The 17,260-nt window shown below is 36.8% G+C and overlaps 1 protein-coding gene across 1 annotated transcript; it reads left to right on the forward strand.

Moving 5' to 3' along the window:
* The first annotated feature begins 1,708 nt into the window (after positions 1-1,708).
* On the forward strand, positions 1,709-15,474 carry pkd1l3 (polycystic kidney disease 1-like 3). Its single transcript, XM_055216302.2, has 19 exons — positions 1,709-1,817; positions 1,935-1,997; positions 2,900-3,037; positions 3,127-3,224; positions 3,313-3,430; positions 3,866-3,994; positions 4,116-4,332; positions 5,964-6,145; positions 6,228-6,458; positions 6,797-6,898; positions 6,983-7,161; positions 7,923-8,057; positions 10,493-10,695; positions 10,852-11,036; positions 11,123-11,255; positions 13,337-13,532; positions 13,638-13,854; positions 14,508-14,592; positions 14,690-15,474. The coding sequence occupies exons 1-19, from the start codon at positions 1,779-1,781 to the stop codon at positions 14,734-14,736; spliced, it is 2,697 nt and encodes an 898-aa protein (XP_055072277.2). The 5' UTR covers positions 1,709-1,778; the 3' UTR covers positions 14,737-15,474.
* Positions 15,475-17,260: the final 1,786 nt, after the last annotated feature.

Raw genomic sequence — 17,260 nt, forward strand, 5'->3', positions numbered from 1 at the left:
ATAAAAAACAGCTAAGATAAAAAAATAATGATGTTACACTTTCAGAAAAAAGGTATAAAAGCTGTCCCTGGGGCTGCACCAGTTTTAAATTGGCAACTCAAAGGTACATATTTGTATACTAAATTGTACATATTAGGACCTTTTTTGAAAAGGTACTGTGAGCTTTTGTACCTTTTTTCTGACAGTGTAAGATACACCCATATAAATAATGCTCAGATGTGCCTTTAATTCTTTAAAAAAGGATCCTAAAGGGATTTTCACAGCGATGGCAAATAAAAAATCATTTTTGGTTCTCCAAAAAAACTTTTAAATAAAAAAATTTCCATGCTGGAATGGTGTAAAGAATGAATAAAGAAAGAAAACAAATCAAAGATTTTGAAAAGAACATTTTTTAACTTTTTTATTCTTCAGAACCTCTTTTTACCAAAAATAATAGTTTTATAATAATTTTAATGTTATACCTAACATGATTTGCATATGTTTAACTTGTTTTACATAATCATAAGAAAACATGTTTTTGTGAGAACTATTTGCTAAATCTCATTTTAACTTTTTTTTTGAAGGTTCATTATTTTGACAGCTTCATTCTTTAAAATAAAGGTACTTTACATTGCCAAGAACCATTTTTTGGCTAAATGGTTCCTTAAAGAACCTTAAATGGATAGTTCACCTAAAAATAAAAATCTGTCATCATTTACTCATTCTCATGTTGTTACAAATCTGTATAAATGTATTTCTTCTGATGAACACCAAGAAAATATTTTGAGGAATGGTTCCTGAGCCCCATTCACTTCAATAGTACTATTTACTATAGTACTATTTTTCCTATATGGAAATGAATAGGGCTCATGGTTGATTTGGTTTCAAACATTTCTCAAAATATCTACCTTTGTGGTCATCATAACAAGGAAATTTATACCGATTTGTAACAACATTATGGTATTTAAATGATGACAGAATTTTTGGGTGAATTATCCCTTTAACATCCAAATAACCTTTTTTTTGTGGCAAAAAAGGTTATTTGTAGTTAAAAAAAAGGTTTTAGATTATAAAAATATGAAAGACATTGTTCAGAAAACTGGTTCTTCTGTGACATTGCTGTGAAGAACCTTATTTTTGAGAGTGTATCTGTATATTGTAATGTACTTTACATACAGACACAATATATTTCCATTTAAGCCTTTAGGGAACCCAGAAGCGAGTACCTTGATCCAAAGACCATATTTACATAGGAACTTTTTTAACCTTTAAAGACCCAGACAGCCCACGTTTCCAAAATAGCAATAATAGTTCTAAATAAGAAAGATGTTTTACTAAATTTAAACTGCTGGAAAGAACAGTCGAAGAACCTTTATTTTTAAAAGTATATTTCTTTTGTTGTTTTGTGAATGTGGATAAATGTCCATTAACCTTTTTAAATACATCTCTTATTCTCCTAAAAGATAAAGGTAAAGATAAAGGCAGTGACATCAGTGGTCGAGGTAATCTGGTTTGCACTTATTTGGTAACCGATCCATTTCATCTGGAGACCACACCCAACTGCAACAGGACCTTGGGCTCCCTTTGCACGCTAGATACACAAACAACTCAATAAACAAATCTCTGAATCAGATCATCTGAAATCTAAAATCTACACACACAGAACAGTGAAATTACACATTTTCTTTTAAATGGAGATATTATGATGTAGTTATGCCTTTGCAGATACAAACTCGCATCTGGTGTCAAACAAAGGAAAACACCGGAGCCGCAGAGATATAACCAGTGCATTAGGTGGTATGGTGGACACAGCAACCTCCGTTAGTGTATTTGTGCAGGTTGGTGAGGTTATTCAAATATAAAAGGATATTGGACTTATAACGTTGTTATTAAAGTACAGATCAAAGAAATGACAATCTCAACAACTGTTAACTAACCTCTCGCAATTTGTGCAGACCATGATCACAGTCCTGAACACTTTGGAATTATCAGTGACAGACATGACAACGGAACAACGGGTATACAGTGTTTCATACCTTAAAGGGACACTCCACTTTTTTTATTTATATACACTTATTTTCCAGCTCACCTAGAGTTAAACATTTGATTTTTACAGTTTTGGAATCCATTCAGCTGATCTCTGGGTCTTACGGTAGCACTTTTAGCATAGCTTAGCATAATCCATTGAATCTGATTAGACCATTAGCATCACACTCAAAAATGACCAAAATGTTTCAATATTTTTCTTATTTTAAACTTAAACGCCCTAGAATAGTCCCCTTGGTATTTTTAATAGCAGGGGACTATTTTTGGGCGCTGCGTAATTTCATTGCGCTTTCTGCAGCCACGGTACCGTACAGGATCAAAGTCCTTGATTATTACACCAGAATGAGAGTATAGTTCCTGGCCATATCGACTTAGAAAATTGCAAATTTTAATTTTCCGTCTGCCTTAGTACATGTTGTAATTATAAAAGAGTCAAGTTTAAAATAGGGAAAATATCGATACTCTTTGGTTATTTTTGAGCACGATGCTAATGGTCTAATTAGATTCGATTGATTATGCTAAGCTATGCTAAAAGTGGTACCGCCAGACCCGGGGATCGGCTGAATGGATTCCAAAATGGTAGAAATCAAATGTTTAACTCTAGGGGAGCTGGAAAATGAGCATATTTTCAAAAAAGTTGAGTATAAATGCTCAGTGCCTCAATACCTTTGCATTTACGAATTTGGCAGATGCTTTTATTCAATTGACTAATAGAGCATTTAAGCAATATAATTAACAGTATGTCAGTAAGTGTGCTCCCTGAGATCAAACCCACAACCTTTGCACTGCTATGTAATGCTCTACCAATTGAGCCATGTTGTGTTTATCTAATGTATCAATGTCATTTCTGTTTTTGCACTTCATTTTCTGACAGATGCAATATCTGCGAACGATATATACTTTTGTAAAAAAATCCAACAGTCTACAGAGCACGGACAAGGCTAACTTAATGAACGGCACTGCGGCCATGTTGCTGTATACGCAGGAGTGTAATCTCGACAATATGGATGAGGTAAGTCAAAAGAAAGTTCGATCAGATCATTCCTCTTCACGTTTACGAATCCTCTACATTCATTGGTAAATATTCATTTTATCAAACAGTTTGAAGACATGGTGGCTCTTGCTGGCCTCATTTATGTAACGATCCAAGGTGGATCCTTCACCCAGGAGCTGTCAACAGGCACCATGTATATTGACAGGTCTGGCATTATAATTGTATGTTATAATATTCAATGGCTTATCTTTAATGGAAATCACCCAGTATTCATAATGCCGTTTCATCCGTAGAAAAGATTCAACACAACTGGGTGGATCTTCAGTCGGCGCAAAGAACGGCACGTACTGCCAGCTTCCTTCTTTTTCTGCCCTGTCAGGCCAAGTGTCTTCTGGACCCGTCGATGTCCAGGTGTGCTGATATTCATATTTAGCATATCATTTTTCAAAAGTCGACATGAAACAAAAACAAACCCTATTTGTTTTCCTAATATATATTGGTATTGTCGATAACCTAAATAGCATAAATGGTATTGTTGATATCGTGCATAAGGCACATATAATTCAGCACTTATTAAACATTTTGTCTTGAGAGCCACAATGATTATTCTCTAACTCCTACTTTTGCCTTTTTAGTATAATTCATTGAACAAAATAAACAACTATAAAACTCACGATAGGTATCGCAATAATATTGTTATTGCAAATCCTTGCGCCCACGATAAGCATTTCGTCAAAGTCTGATAGCGTGCCAGTGTCATGTCTCCATGTGTTTATAATGTTACTCTAAAACTTGACTTTACAGATACAATCTACCCATTTATTTTAAAATTATGTTTTTTTGCAGCTTTTTCAATTCAAAGTGAATCCAATGGAGGAAAAATCAAATGAAACCATCACAGGATCGACATGCAGCTTCTCTCTCCAGCAAAACGATTCTGCGGTTAAACTAAAAGGACTTACACAGGACATCGAGGTGATGTCGAAGCACGTTTTTCACACTAGATCTAGTGGATTAGTGGATGATAATACATGTATATCTTTGTTTAAAATGATTAAACAAGTGTATAATGCTGTTGATGCTTCTCTCTGTGCAGATCTTTCTGCCCTATCCTGATGCCCCTGATCCTGATGTTGTTAATGTCAACTGGAAAGTCGGATATGCCGTCACCACATCCTTCAACATCACAGACACAAACGTGACTGTGGTTGTTACGGCAACACCAAATAAAAACTGCTCTCTCAATTTTCAGCTCTACCCTCCCAATGTGTCAAACAACAGCGTTAACTTCAGTGCTATAATAACTTCCCGAGGTAAAGTTGAAATAAAAATAAAAGTCATTATTGGAATATCTATCATTAGAAGAATACATCATGTACAAAGTCTCATTTTTTAGGAAATTCGTCTTTGGTTGTGTTTCAGTCACACTGTAAAAAATACTTTGCTGCCTTAAATTTTTTTGTTAAATCAACTCAAATTTACAAGTCATGTCAACAAAGATGAGTTGTCACAACTTATAAAATATAGTTGAGAAAAGTCAACTTAATTTTATAAGTTATAACAACTCACCTGTAGTTATAACAACTCATCTCTAGTCAAGATAAATAATAGTAAGTTGAAATAACTTGTAAAATTTGAGTTGATTCAACAACAAAAAAATTAAGTCAGTATTTTTTACAGTGCAGTCAGTTACTCAATGAAGAATCTTTATATAATTTTTTTATTTACACTATTTAGTTCAATTTCATCAGAAATGTTGATGGCTTACTGGGTGAATCTCACAAAACATTGATCAACATTATGTACATACACGGTAAAAATAAAAGTTGGATTAACTTAAAAAAAATATTTAATTGGGAATTCTTACATTAAGTGAAACAATTAAGCTAACAACATTTAATATTTTTAAATGTTACAAATTAAAGTAATTTTGAAGTAGATCCAACATTCACTTTTTACACTGTAAAAAATATTGTTGCACTTTTTGAGTTTAATCAACTTGGATTTAGTTATTTCTGTAACTCATAAAATTAAGTTGACATAACTAAAACAAAGTCAATTCAAAAAAGTAACAGCAACTCATACCTTGTCAAAATAGTTGAAATGACATGTAAATCCTAGTTGATTAAACTTAAAAAGTGCAAAAAGATTTTTTACAGTATACTGTATGTAACCCCAAAATCAAAAGAAAGAATTAAAAATAATTATTTGCTTTAAAATAAATCTCCAGTTTTACGGTCAAACTTGAATTTGTCAGATTAAAATCATTACATTTGATAAAAAAAAACCAGACACGCCGTATCTCTACGATTTAAAATTACTGTATTAGGGGTTGTGCACACCAAAGCTTTTAAACGCGTCTGAAAACGGCAGGCGGATCCCGACCCCCAACCTTTTTTTTCCCGACTGCCAGCTTTTTTCAGCTTATCGCTTTGGTTGCTTTGATACTTCTGCTTTGTTTATCACTCATATGATGCGCCAGTTGGTTGTTTTGATGTTTATCCCGCCCCTCCTCCACTGAGATTTGAAGGCCGTGTGAGAACTGACATTGACGAGTGGAGCTTTTCACCCAAAGTTGAATATTTTTCAACTCTCTGCGATCAGTGAGGAAAAAAACGCAGAGTTTTAGCGAGGAAATTGGGGAAAAATTTAAGAGCTTAGACGGAAAACCCGTTAAACGCCACCACAAAAATAAGATAATGATTTAACCAAATGTTTTCAGGACGTATTACATGTTCATTGAATACTTCCACTTCAAATCTGCTTATTCCCGGCCTCGGGCCATTTAGAAATACTGCTTTGTTGGCAGAATCCATTAAGAGTCTGATAAAAATGCTCTTTTACAAGAAAACATGTCAGACGCACTTAAAGGTTTTTGCATCTTATTTGTTGATGCAATATACACATTGTTATTAATGAATTTTTATTCACTGTATACTTACAGATAATTACCGCTGGCTGATCACCCCAGAGATGAGAAGGGATGGTTACGGCAACTGGAAGGTGTCAATATCACCAGTCAACTACACCTCAAACGATCCCATGAACATGAATGTCTCCGTTTTTGTGACCAAGTGTGTTTTTTGGGACACAAATCTTACTCAATGGAGTAGGGAGGGTTGCAAGGTAAGACTCCACAAGTGATCCGCACAAGTGTGACAAAAGTCTTTAAACAATATCTGAGATTCATCTAATATCTGTCCGACAGGTGGGTATCAAAACAATGCCAAAACTAACTCATTGCTTGTGCAACCACACGACGTTCTACGGAAGCTCCTTCTTCGTGATGCCAAACACGGTGGATCTGTCCAAGACGGCGGCTCTGTTCGCTACTGTGAATGAGAATTATATCGTGGTGGTCGTGCTCAGCTGTTTCTTTGCCCTTTATCTGATAGGCGTGATGTGGGCCTGGTATGCAGACCGCAAAGCTTACCATACGGTAATTTAAGAGCATGAATACTTAATGTCTTACTGTATCCAATACAATACTCAATTCATTAACAATATCCTACGTCTTAAAAAAATTTTTTTTTGGCTAAATGGTTCCATAAAAACCCTTTAACATCCGAGGAACCGCACTCACTCTTTTCACTACAAAGATCCTTTTTTGAAACAGAAAGGTTCTTCAGATGCTTTTTATGGATCTATTCATCCAAAAATGGTTCTTCTATGACATTGTGGAGCATATTTATTTTGACGACAGAATAAGCAACCAATAATATTCGTTTCTTTAAAGCTGCTTTTACAAATTAAAGTGACTATCATCTGTGCCCACAGCGGAAGATGACCCTCCTTGATGACAACCACCCATGTGCCTCGTACAACTACCTTATAACAGTTCAGACAGGTCACAGGAGAAATGCTGGCACCACCGCTAAGGTAAAACGTACTTGCTTGATATCTACATAGACTTTTCCACTTTCAATGACATGGTGCGTTATCAAAGTTATTTTGTTTGGATAGATCAAGGTGACCCTGACCTTTGAGGATGGAAAGAGCGAGCCATATAACCTGTCTGATTCTGACAAGGCGGTGTGTGAGAGAGGAGGGGTAGACATGTTTTTGCTCAGTGTGCCCTTCTGTCTCGGTACACCGGAGAGCATTGACATATCACATGATAACTCGGGGCCAAGCCCTGACTGGTAGGTGTTTGAATGTTCCTGCTTTTGCATGTGTTTTCTTATTTTTGCATAGCAAGCTAGAAACAGGGAACACTTGAAAATGAGTATTTGTGTCACTTTCCATTTCCCCTCCTTTTGTTTTTAAGCCAAAAAAAATCTTAAACTAAAAAATATATACAGTATACACTCTAAAAAGTGAAAAGTTGGTTTAACTTAAAAAGTTACTTTAATTGTTGACACCTAAAAATGTAACTTAAGTGGAAATTTAAGTGGAATAAACTTCATTTTTTAGGTGTTTCCAACTATTTCTTTAAAGGGCTAAACATATTACGCAAAAACCACTTCTACAAGGTGTTTGGACATAATGTGTGTTGGCACCCTATGATGAAAAAAATCCACCCGCTCCTTGTTTTTAATCCCTATTAAATAAAAAGCAGTCTCATTAGACATGTCGTTTTGATTCTCTTATCAATGTGAGGTCACATTGATAACGCCCCGCCCACTTACAGTCCTGCATTATCATAGTTTCCACTCTCAGCGAGTTGTACTCTGTCCACTAGATACTATTGTCTCAGATTGTATTAAAAATGTCTAGCTGTCTGTTTGTAAGGAAGTGAGGAGCTGTAGCTCATTTGCATTTAAAGGTACAGACATTAAAATGGCGTAACCCAAATAGGGGCATTTTGGACATGCCATAATAAATGATCTTAATGATAATAAAACAATAGCCTTTTATATAAAGGTTTGAATGAATGATATAGATTACATTTGTGTTTCATCAGGTACTTGGACAGAGTGACACTGCAGGATTTACAGACACTGGAGGTCACACACTTTCTGTGCTCCACCTGGCTTAGAGGCGAAACCTGCAAGAGAACCTTCAACTCCGCCAAGACCGATGAAGTCGCCAGCTTCGGGTAGGAATGTGAACTTTATTTATCACGGAAGCGATTAATCTGCTGTACCAGTCAAAAGTATTAATACACCGGCTCATTCGGTATTATGAATAGGGTATATGCGCAACTTACTTACGGATTCCTGTTAAACATATAGTAGATCGCTGACATGGTGCTGTTTTCATACATGGAGCCTTCAAGAGACGAGAATAACCAATATCCACTGGATATGCTTGTAACATTTTAAACCTAAGTAAAATAAAATTTACAATTTTTTTTTTAACTTTAAGATTCTTAAGGGTGATATATATATATATATATATATATATATATAAAATGTATGAAAGAAATGGTTCACCAAAAAGGTTCTTATATGGCATTGCTTTCTATGATGCTATGGAATCAAAAGCATTAAAATAACACCAGTGACGTGTGTGAGTTATATAACAAGTGGAAAATGTTAAAGAGATGCAAATACAACATCAACCCTTTCTTATAGTCTCTTTATCAGCTACACTGTAAAAAAATCTACGTATATTTATACTATGTTACTTTAACTTAAAAAATAACTTCAACTAGTTTTTATTATTCATGTCAATTATGTACAGGTCAATACATAAAAAAGTATGTTGAATTGACAAGTTGTTTTAACTTCAGGCTGCATTTTTTTTTTACAGTGATTGTTTAAAATTATGAAATGTTTATTGTTGGTCTGTATGGTTTCTTAAGCAACCTTTAAAGAGCACCTATTTTCCGATTAACAATTTTACACATCCTTTGGTGTGTAAGTGTGTGTTAGTACATGTTAATGATATGCAAAGTTACAAATCCCAAAGTAAACGATGACACAAGTTATCGCCTCCAACGTAAATCTCTGTTCTTGGACTACAACAAACACACGGATTGTAAGCACCAGTTTACTTCTTCTGCCCGTTTATGTGGCCATGACGGTCATTATCATAATCCCGCCCGCTTCTGACTCACGGCCTGTAGGTAGTCGATGTTTTCATATTTAAAGAATTTACTACTGACTAAATCATGATTCAAACACAAGTTTTGAGCAGTGCAGAGTAGCGCTTGTTGTTTGTCGTTTCTACGATCACAAATGCAGAGTTTTAATGTTTTAGTATCCTTACCCTACCTTACCTAACCAATCTGTTATGTCCTGCTCAAGCGGCACTGGTAAAGTTAATCAATTAGCTTGATCATCTGCATTTTCTGGATCAGATTTGACTCGTATTGATAAGGTAGCTAAAGACGATATTACCTTTTCTCAGTGTTACATTGTGAGCTAATCTTTCAAACATGGTAAGGAGCATCACATTTCCGGCTGACATCGGAGATATTCAGGCCAATCACAACGTTCTGGTTAGACCAATCGAAGGACACTGTGCTTTTAAGAACGATGAGTTTTGTACAAAATCAACGCGTTTTAGGGGGGCAGGGCATAGAGTAGTAACAAAGATGTACGGTATGCGAAAAATGTTTGAACCACAAACCACGCAAACACATTGTATTACAGCAAATACACAAAATAAGTTGTTTTTAGCAATGTAATAGAGGCTCTTTAAAATCCACCCAAATATAATTTTACGTTTTAGTCCTGTCACATCAAAATGATACGTTTCAGGGTGTATTGAAAATGTATTTCAGCATGAGCCATCAGTAAGTAAGTAGCATGAATGAAGTGTGTCCATACATTTGACCGGCATAAGCCAGCTTCCCAAGGTCGCATATGCAGGCTACATACGTCATCAAGCCTGGTTTATTTAAGTTTACTGAGCATTACATTCGCATGTCATAAGCATATTACAACAATTAACTAAGAATATTGGTCAACTTTACAATTGTTAATATTGTTATAGGACGTATGAACAGTGTTGGGGGTAACGCATTACAAGTAACGCGCATTACTTAATATTATTACTTTTCTGAAGTAACGAGTAAAGTAACGCATTAATATTTGTACACATTAATATTTGAGTTAAAATATTAAAGTAATGCAAGTTACTTTTCAGTTTAATTAATTCAATTTAAAAGTAAAATAATGTACTAAATTAATGTAGAATTATGCACTCTTTGCGCCTGACAGGAACAGTTTGATTTTTGCGATCATAAAAAACACCTGCAAGGCCTGAAAGAGATCAAGCCTCGGCCAAGTAAGAAAAAGTTACGCAAAAGTAACTTAAAAGTAACGTAAGCAGTACTTTCCATGAAAAGTAACTAAGTACGCAATTAGTTGTTTTTTACTTTTTTATTACATGCTCGAAATAAAGCTATTCATTCATTCATTCAGTTACTTTTTTGGGGAGTAACTTAATATTGTAATGAATTACTTTTAAAAGTAACTTTCCCCAACACTGCGTATGAATCCTCAGTCTTCAGATTGAGAAACGGCCATAGAGGGTTTGTTTGTAAACATTATTAACAAATTAATCTCCTCTTTTCCCTCACAGTAACATTTTCCAGACTCGGACATCATCCGGCTTCCGTGATGAGCACATCTGGGTGTCCATCGTTGACCCGCCGCGCCAAAGCCCCTTCACCCGCGTACAGAGAGTTTCCTGCTGTATGTCTCTATTGCTCTGCACCATGGCCATTAACATCGCCTTCTGGAATCTTCCAACAGATACGGAGTCTCCTGTCATCCTGAAGATAGGTCAATACTTTCACATGCAATAATGTCATATTTATATTTGACATCTAAACACCACCTTTTCCATATTTTGATGCAATTATCAAAGTTTGAATACCTGTATATCAATTATAAGTGCTTTTTAACGTTCAAATATCACATTTTTAATGGAATTTCCAGGATCTTTCAGTCTGACCTGGCAACAGCTGATGGTGGCTGTGGAAAGCGGTCTTTTCATGTTCCCCATCAACATTCTCATCATCACCATTTTCCGTCACATCAAGCCACGAATGCCTGAAAGCAAAGAAAGCGGCAAAGGCAAAACACCAGGCTTTGCCTCCGCGTCCATGGACACCATCATTCAGGTTCCTCTGCAGTTCTTCTGTAGCGTTACAATAATTCTCATTAAAACCATGTCATGTTGTTATAAGTGCATGTTTATATCTCTCAGGAAACTATGGACCTGTTGAATTACCTTAGCAAGAGCCCCAAAAACATGATGGGTAAAGAGCTGAAGACAGAGAGCAGCGGAGATCTTTTCTGGGCTCTGAATAAAGTGCACGACCTGATCGAGATGATGACAGGTGCCTTCATCGCTACTACATACATCTCATTTCATTTGTTAAACTGAATCTAATGCTGTGTACGAATTATGTCAAAGATTATGGGGGTCCCCTACCTAACCCCCTCCTTCATCATTATAGGGTCGCCGTGATTTCACAAAGTAAGATTTAATCAAAGAAACCCAAAATTACCCTTAAATCAAACCCTCAAACAATTTTTTTACCCTTAATAAAAGTTTGAAATAATAGTTGAGGCAGATTTTTTAAAAAGCCCCTTACCAGTACTTTTAGAAAAACGTGATTATGCGATCGTATGATTCAATGAATAATCAGCCAAAGTCGGCATATTTATGCGGGGGCCGCATTTTTTCCCGCACACTTTCGCCACATAAATAGAGATTTCTAGGCACAAAATATGCGGGGCTTGCATTGATTTCATATTCCCCGCGAAAAATTCATTTTAGCAAAATTCACATATATCTTAGCAGATAATAGAAATATTTTGCATTTACGTCGCACAAGCGCAGCCATGTCCCCTTTTGCTATGGGAACGTTATGAAGTGACGTAATTATGCGATGTGAACATCATTGAACATCTGCGAACCGAACCCCAACCACAGTTTTTGCAAGTTCCTACAATTTCAGTGCATAAAATTGCATAAATATCCCACATACTCCATTGCATTTTTTAAGAAAACGTGCCGCAAGATCAAGGATTTTTGCCTGGAAAATCACAAAAAAACTCCTAATTTTTCTGGAAGGACTGCCTAACCCTATCTGTGGGTTTACACCAAATGTGAAGCGTGCAATCGCATTACGTTGCTCGCTCTAGATTACTCATGAAATTTTTTGCTCGAGTTGAAGACGCGTTTGAGGCGAAGACGCGTTTGAGGCCAATAGCGCGTGTTTTCACACTTGAGAGTTTTTATTTTTTTTAGACCGAAATTTTTGGGATTATTTTATTGCAAAATTGGGACAAATAATGGCCAGAATTGCTTTGTGACAGCGCAGCACAAGACTTTTAAATTCATATAGCATTTTAATTTTAATAAAAATCAGGGACCCCACAATTTATTTTTTTGTGCTTTATAGGCGGTCCGGGACCACCTCAGCCCCGCCTCAATTCGAATATGTCACTAGCTGCGGTTTCCATTACAGATTTGCGCAAAACTTAAGCGTTATAAATGTTGACAAAAACTATTGCGAAATGACGCCGTTAACCAGTGATGTTACTGAAATTTTTTTTTTCCTCACGTGTTAAGTCATTCCACATCACATCGACTGATGTTGGTAGGTTTCTTATACGTCTAATCGACATGAACTGACAGGCGGATGACGTCAAAAGTACAGCAAAAGCGAGTCAAAATTCGACTTCTTTATGTGATTGAAGCGCTCTCGCTGTACTTTGACTTCATCCGCCTGCCAGTCCTTGCAGTGCCCCAAACATTATTGGCAAGGAAAGCCTCTTAAACTTGGGAGCAGACATGTATTGAGGTGTTTCTGGAAGGTTTTAGTACGTACGGCGTCATCTTCAAATAATAATTATGTGACTTACATCAGATAATGCGAATAAACTGTTTCCATTTCAGTTTTGCGAAATACACCTTTTCTGGAATTGTCTGAAAAACAACCTCATGCGAGCGTAAAATGTTTTTGGCAAGACATGGGAGTTTTTGCGAAAATGACGTTATTCAATTGGCCGTATTTTTTTAATTCGCAATTTCAATTTGCACAATTTAAAGGGTAATTGAAACGCAACTACTTTGATTCATTCTAAATTATTTCTAATTATTTTAAAGAGACTTAAAATTGTTAATTTTTTTAAACTTTACAAAGAAGCCATTATTGTGTTATGCTACCAGATGGGAAATTATTGACATATTTTTTTGTGTAAGCACTATTTCTTTAAATTCTGCTTCAACAACTGATACAAGCCAGACTTAGCTGGCCCGGCACGGATCCGGCCAGAGTCGTCTCGTCTGTTGTCAGGAAACTCATAACAACTAAATATTATAAACTTTTTCATAATAAAGTAAAACATCTTCAGCATAGTCAGCATATGCTATGTCATATAAAGTCATAATACCGTTATGTTCCCACAGCGGAAGTTGTCGGAGATCCTCACTGGTCGCACTGCAGCCGTTTCGTCTTTTACTCATTGAGTCACCTCAGTCGTTTGCTGGATCATGTTGGAGAGAAGGGATGTTTCCTAAATGAGGAGCTTCGGCAGGCGAGGGGAACGCTGAGTGTTTTGTTGAAGAAGGCTGAGATGGCGTCTCTCAGGCACACTCCACAAGGGTTAGAATGACTTATAGATTTAATAAATCCGTTTTACAAGAGAATTGTCTTTGTAATCCTCAAGGCTTCTATTTTAGTTGATGTTTTTGTGTGTTTGTACCCTAGACCCATATTTGTGCAGGAACCACAGAAGAAGAAGGGCTGGTGGTTGCCGTGGTGGTTTGTTTTCGTGGGATGGGCTCTTCTTTTCATCATGAGCGGACTCTCTACTTTCTTTACTCTGTTGTACGGCTTCCAGTACGGGAGAGAGTCGTCCATACAGTGGGTTGTAACCTTAACACTCTCTCTGGTCCAGAGCATCTTCATCCTCCAGCCTCTTAAGGTAAAACAAATCATCGAAAAATGTATTATTTACTCACTTCCAGTCTAAAGTCTCATAGTCGACACTCTAAAAATTCTGGGTTATTTTCAACCCAGCATTGGGTCAAAAAGGGACGAGCCCAGCATGCTGGGTTGTTTCAACTCAAAATTCTGGGTTGTTTTAGCCCAGTTTGTTCAAATATAATTTTTTTCTGGGTTAATTTAAACCCATACAACTTTTTTGGGAGGGGGGTTAAAAACCCAGCTGTCAAAATATTAATTGCGATTAATCGCATACAAAATAAAAGTTTGTGTTTGCATAATATTGTGTAATATGCATAATGTGCATAATTTGTGTATGTATTGTGTAGGCTATATAAATACACACATATACATTTAAATGCTATATTTATGTATATTTTAATTTATATATAATATTAAATATATCAAAATCTAAATAAATATATCTTTAACATGCATGTGTGTGTATTTATATATACAAAATAATTACACAGTGCTCACACATATATTATGCAAAAACAAACTTTTATTTTGTATGCAATTAATCATGATTAATCTTTTGACAGCCCTAATATACACATACTCTTACTTTACCCAACAGATAAAGATCTCAACTATGATTATTCTTTTCTAATGTTTTTTTATTTATAACAGGTGTTATTTGTGGCAATCTTCTTTGCCATGATTCTGAGACCAGTTCCTGTGGATTACAACGAAGAGGTTGAACTTCTCCTGAAAGGTGAGATTATAAACATCAAAAACCCAAATAATTTTTGTCTCAATCTTATCAAACATAAGCAGAGTTCTCATAAACCTTTCATTGATCCGTGATACAGAGCAAAAGCAAAAATGTGAGGAATACTCTGGAAGATCAGTATCCTGAAGAAAGATCATCGACTAAAGAGCCATCAGACCGACTGGGATTTTGAGTCTAGATATTGGTGTTGGGAGCAGCGTGTTGACCAATTTCACGTTCACGTGATTATTTGGTTTCTCGCTGGATCTTACAGTTTAAATCCATTTGTGTAGGCACACATTTATTTTTCATGTAAGAGACTTTATTTGTACATAATTTATGTATCAGAATAGAGTAAAATATATTGTCTATATGATTTAAGTATATAATGTACAATGGCTTACTGGTTAACTGCTTTTATGGTTTTGTCTTTATTTTGGTACCCGAGGGAAGAAAGTTTATCAAATACTGTCAATGAAAATAACACAACTGTCATTATGAGTTTGAGTTTACACAAGATTACTTTAAAACTATGTCTATGTTAAAGCAGACTATATTAACAGAGCTACATTTGGGTGGTCAGTGTAAATCTAGACATAATGTTTTTCTTTTAATTATTAGAGATTAGATGCTCATAACACTTAAACATAGTACTGCTGTCATTTCTGAGCTTTGCTGATAAACGCTATAACATCACTTTCAGTCCGTGTGACTTTTAGAAAGTTGCACTTATCAAACAAACCCGTCATTTATTTTTGTTTACTTGTGTAAAACAATCAAATCAAAAACATCAGAATATTCTATGGATAAATACTCATAAATCCTTCATGCATAAATGAAATGTATTTTGGCCTGTCTTATAGAAATAAACTTCATTTAAACATACCTTTGTTGCCTTTTTGGTCTATCGGTTGAAATATTATGATGATATATTCAGAGCTGAATTATTTCTGCAAAAACAAAATGACTTGTCAGGTCTTTCAAACTAACAGCAACGTTTTAATAACACGACAGTAATAAATACACTCTCAAGTATACCTAGTATAAATGTCCTGTTTTCATGCACTATATTTTGTACTAAATATACATAAAATGAACCTTTAGTACTACTTAATATAAACTTAAGAACATCTAAGTGTACTCAACTGTGCTATTTTGAGACACTATTACTGATATTTAATATAATTTTTTTAAGTGCACTAAGGTACTGTAAAAAATGTCTGTATAAATGACAGTATAACTGTCCCGATACGTAGAACAGGTAAGAGGATGCAGACGCAAGTTACCAAAAAACATATTTATTTTCAAATAACACTAAACGAATAAAACAAACAGGCAGGCAGTTAGCCAAGAACGTATATGAAACAGAGACTCAATGACATGCTAACACATCAACTCAGACAACAGACAGGCATATCTATACAGATTAAAACAGGTGTTGATGATGATAGTAATTAATGAAATGTCCAGTTGACAACAATCAAAGTAACACACACAAAAACAGATCACGCTGATTAACCATGACATAACCTCCCCCCTAAGGAGTGCCTACCAGACACTCCACCTCAGGGAAAACTTGAGTCTAGGTGGATGGATCTGGAGGAGGGACAGAAGGTCAAGGTCAAGGAGCTGGTAGATCGGGCACTGGATCCGACATAACAGGACCGGCCATCTTGATCCATGCAGAGCCTTCGTTCGACGATTCGACCGTCTCGGGAACCGACTCAGAAGATTCGACCGTCTCGGGAACCGACTCAGAAGATTCGACCGTCTCGTCTCGTCTCGGGAACCGACTCAGAAGATTCGACCGTCTCGTCTCGGGAACCCACTCAGAAGATTCGACCGTCTCGTCTCGGGAACCCACTCAGAAGATTCGACCGTCTCGTCTCGGGAACCGACTCAGAAGATTCGACCATCTCGTCTCGGGAACCGACTCAGAAGATTCGACCGTCTCGTCTCGGGAACCCACTCAGAAGATTCGACCGTCTCGTCTCGGGAACCGACTCAGATGATTCGACCGTCTCGTTTCGAGAACCGACTCAGATGATTCGACCGTCTCGTCTCGGGAACCGACTCAGATGATTCGACCGTCTCGTCTTGGGAACCGACTCAAATGATTCGACCGTCTCGTCTCGGGAACCGACTCAGATGATTCGACCGTCTCGTCTCGGGAACCGACTCAGATGATTTGACCGTCTCGTCTCGGGAACCGACTTAGATGATTCGACCGTCTCGTCTCGGGAACTGACTCAGAAGATTCAAACATCTCGGGAACCGACTCAGAAGATTCGACCATCTCGGGAACCGACTCAGAAGATTCAACCATCTCGGGAACTGACTCAGAAGATTCGACCGTCTCGGGAACCGACTCAGAAGATTCGACCATCTCGGGAACCGACTCAGAAGATTCGACCATCTCGGGAACTGACTCAGATGATTCGACCGCCTCGGGAACCGACTCAGATGATTCGACCGTCTCGAGAACCCACTCAGAAGATTCGACCGTCTCGGAAACCCACTCAGAAGATTTGACCGTCTCGGGAACCCACTCAGAAGATTCGACCGTCTCGGGAACAGGCTCATGTATGGCGGCGACCACCCCGGGGATAAATCGAGCATGGCGGCGGCCAACTTGAGAACTGGAGCGAGCATGTCGGCGGTCATCCCAGGA

Source organism: Misgurnus anguillicaudatus, chromosome 21 (genome assembly GCF_027580225.2).
Source record: "Misgurnus anguillicaudatus chromosome 21, ASM2758022v2, whole genome shotgun sequence".
In the NCBI taxonomy this organism is placed as follows: domain Eukaryota; kingdom Metazoa; phylum Chordata; class Actinopteri; order Cypriniformes; family Cobitidae; genus Misgurnus; species Misgurnus anguillicaudatus.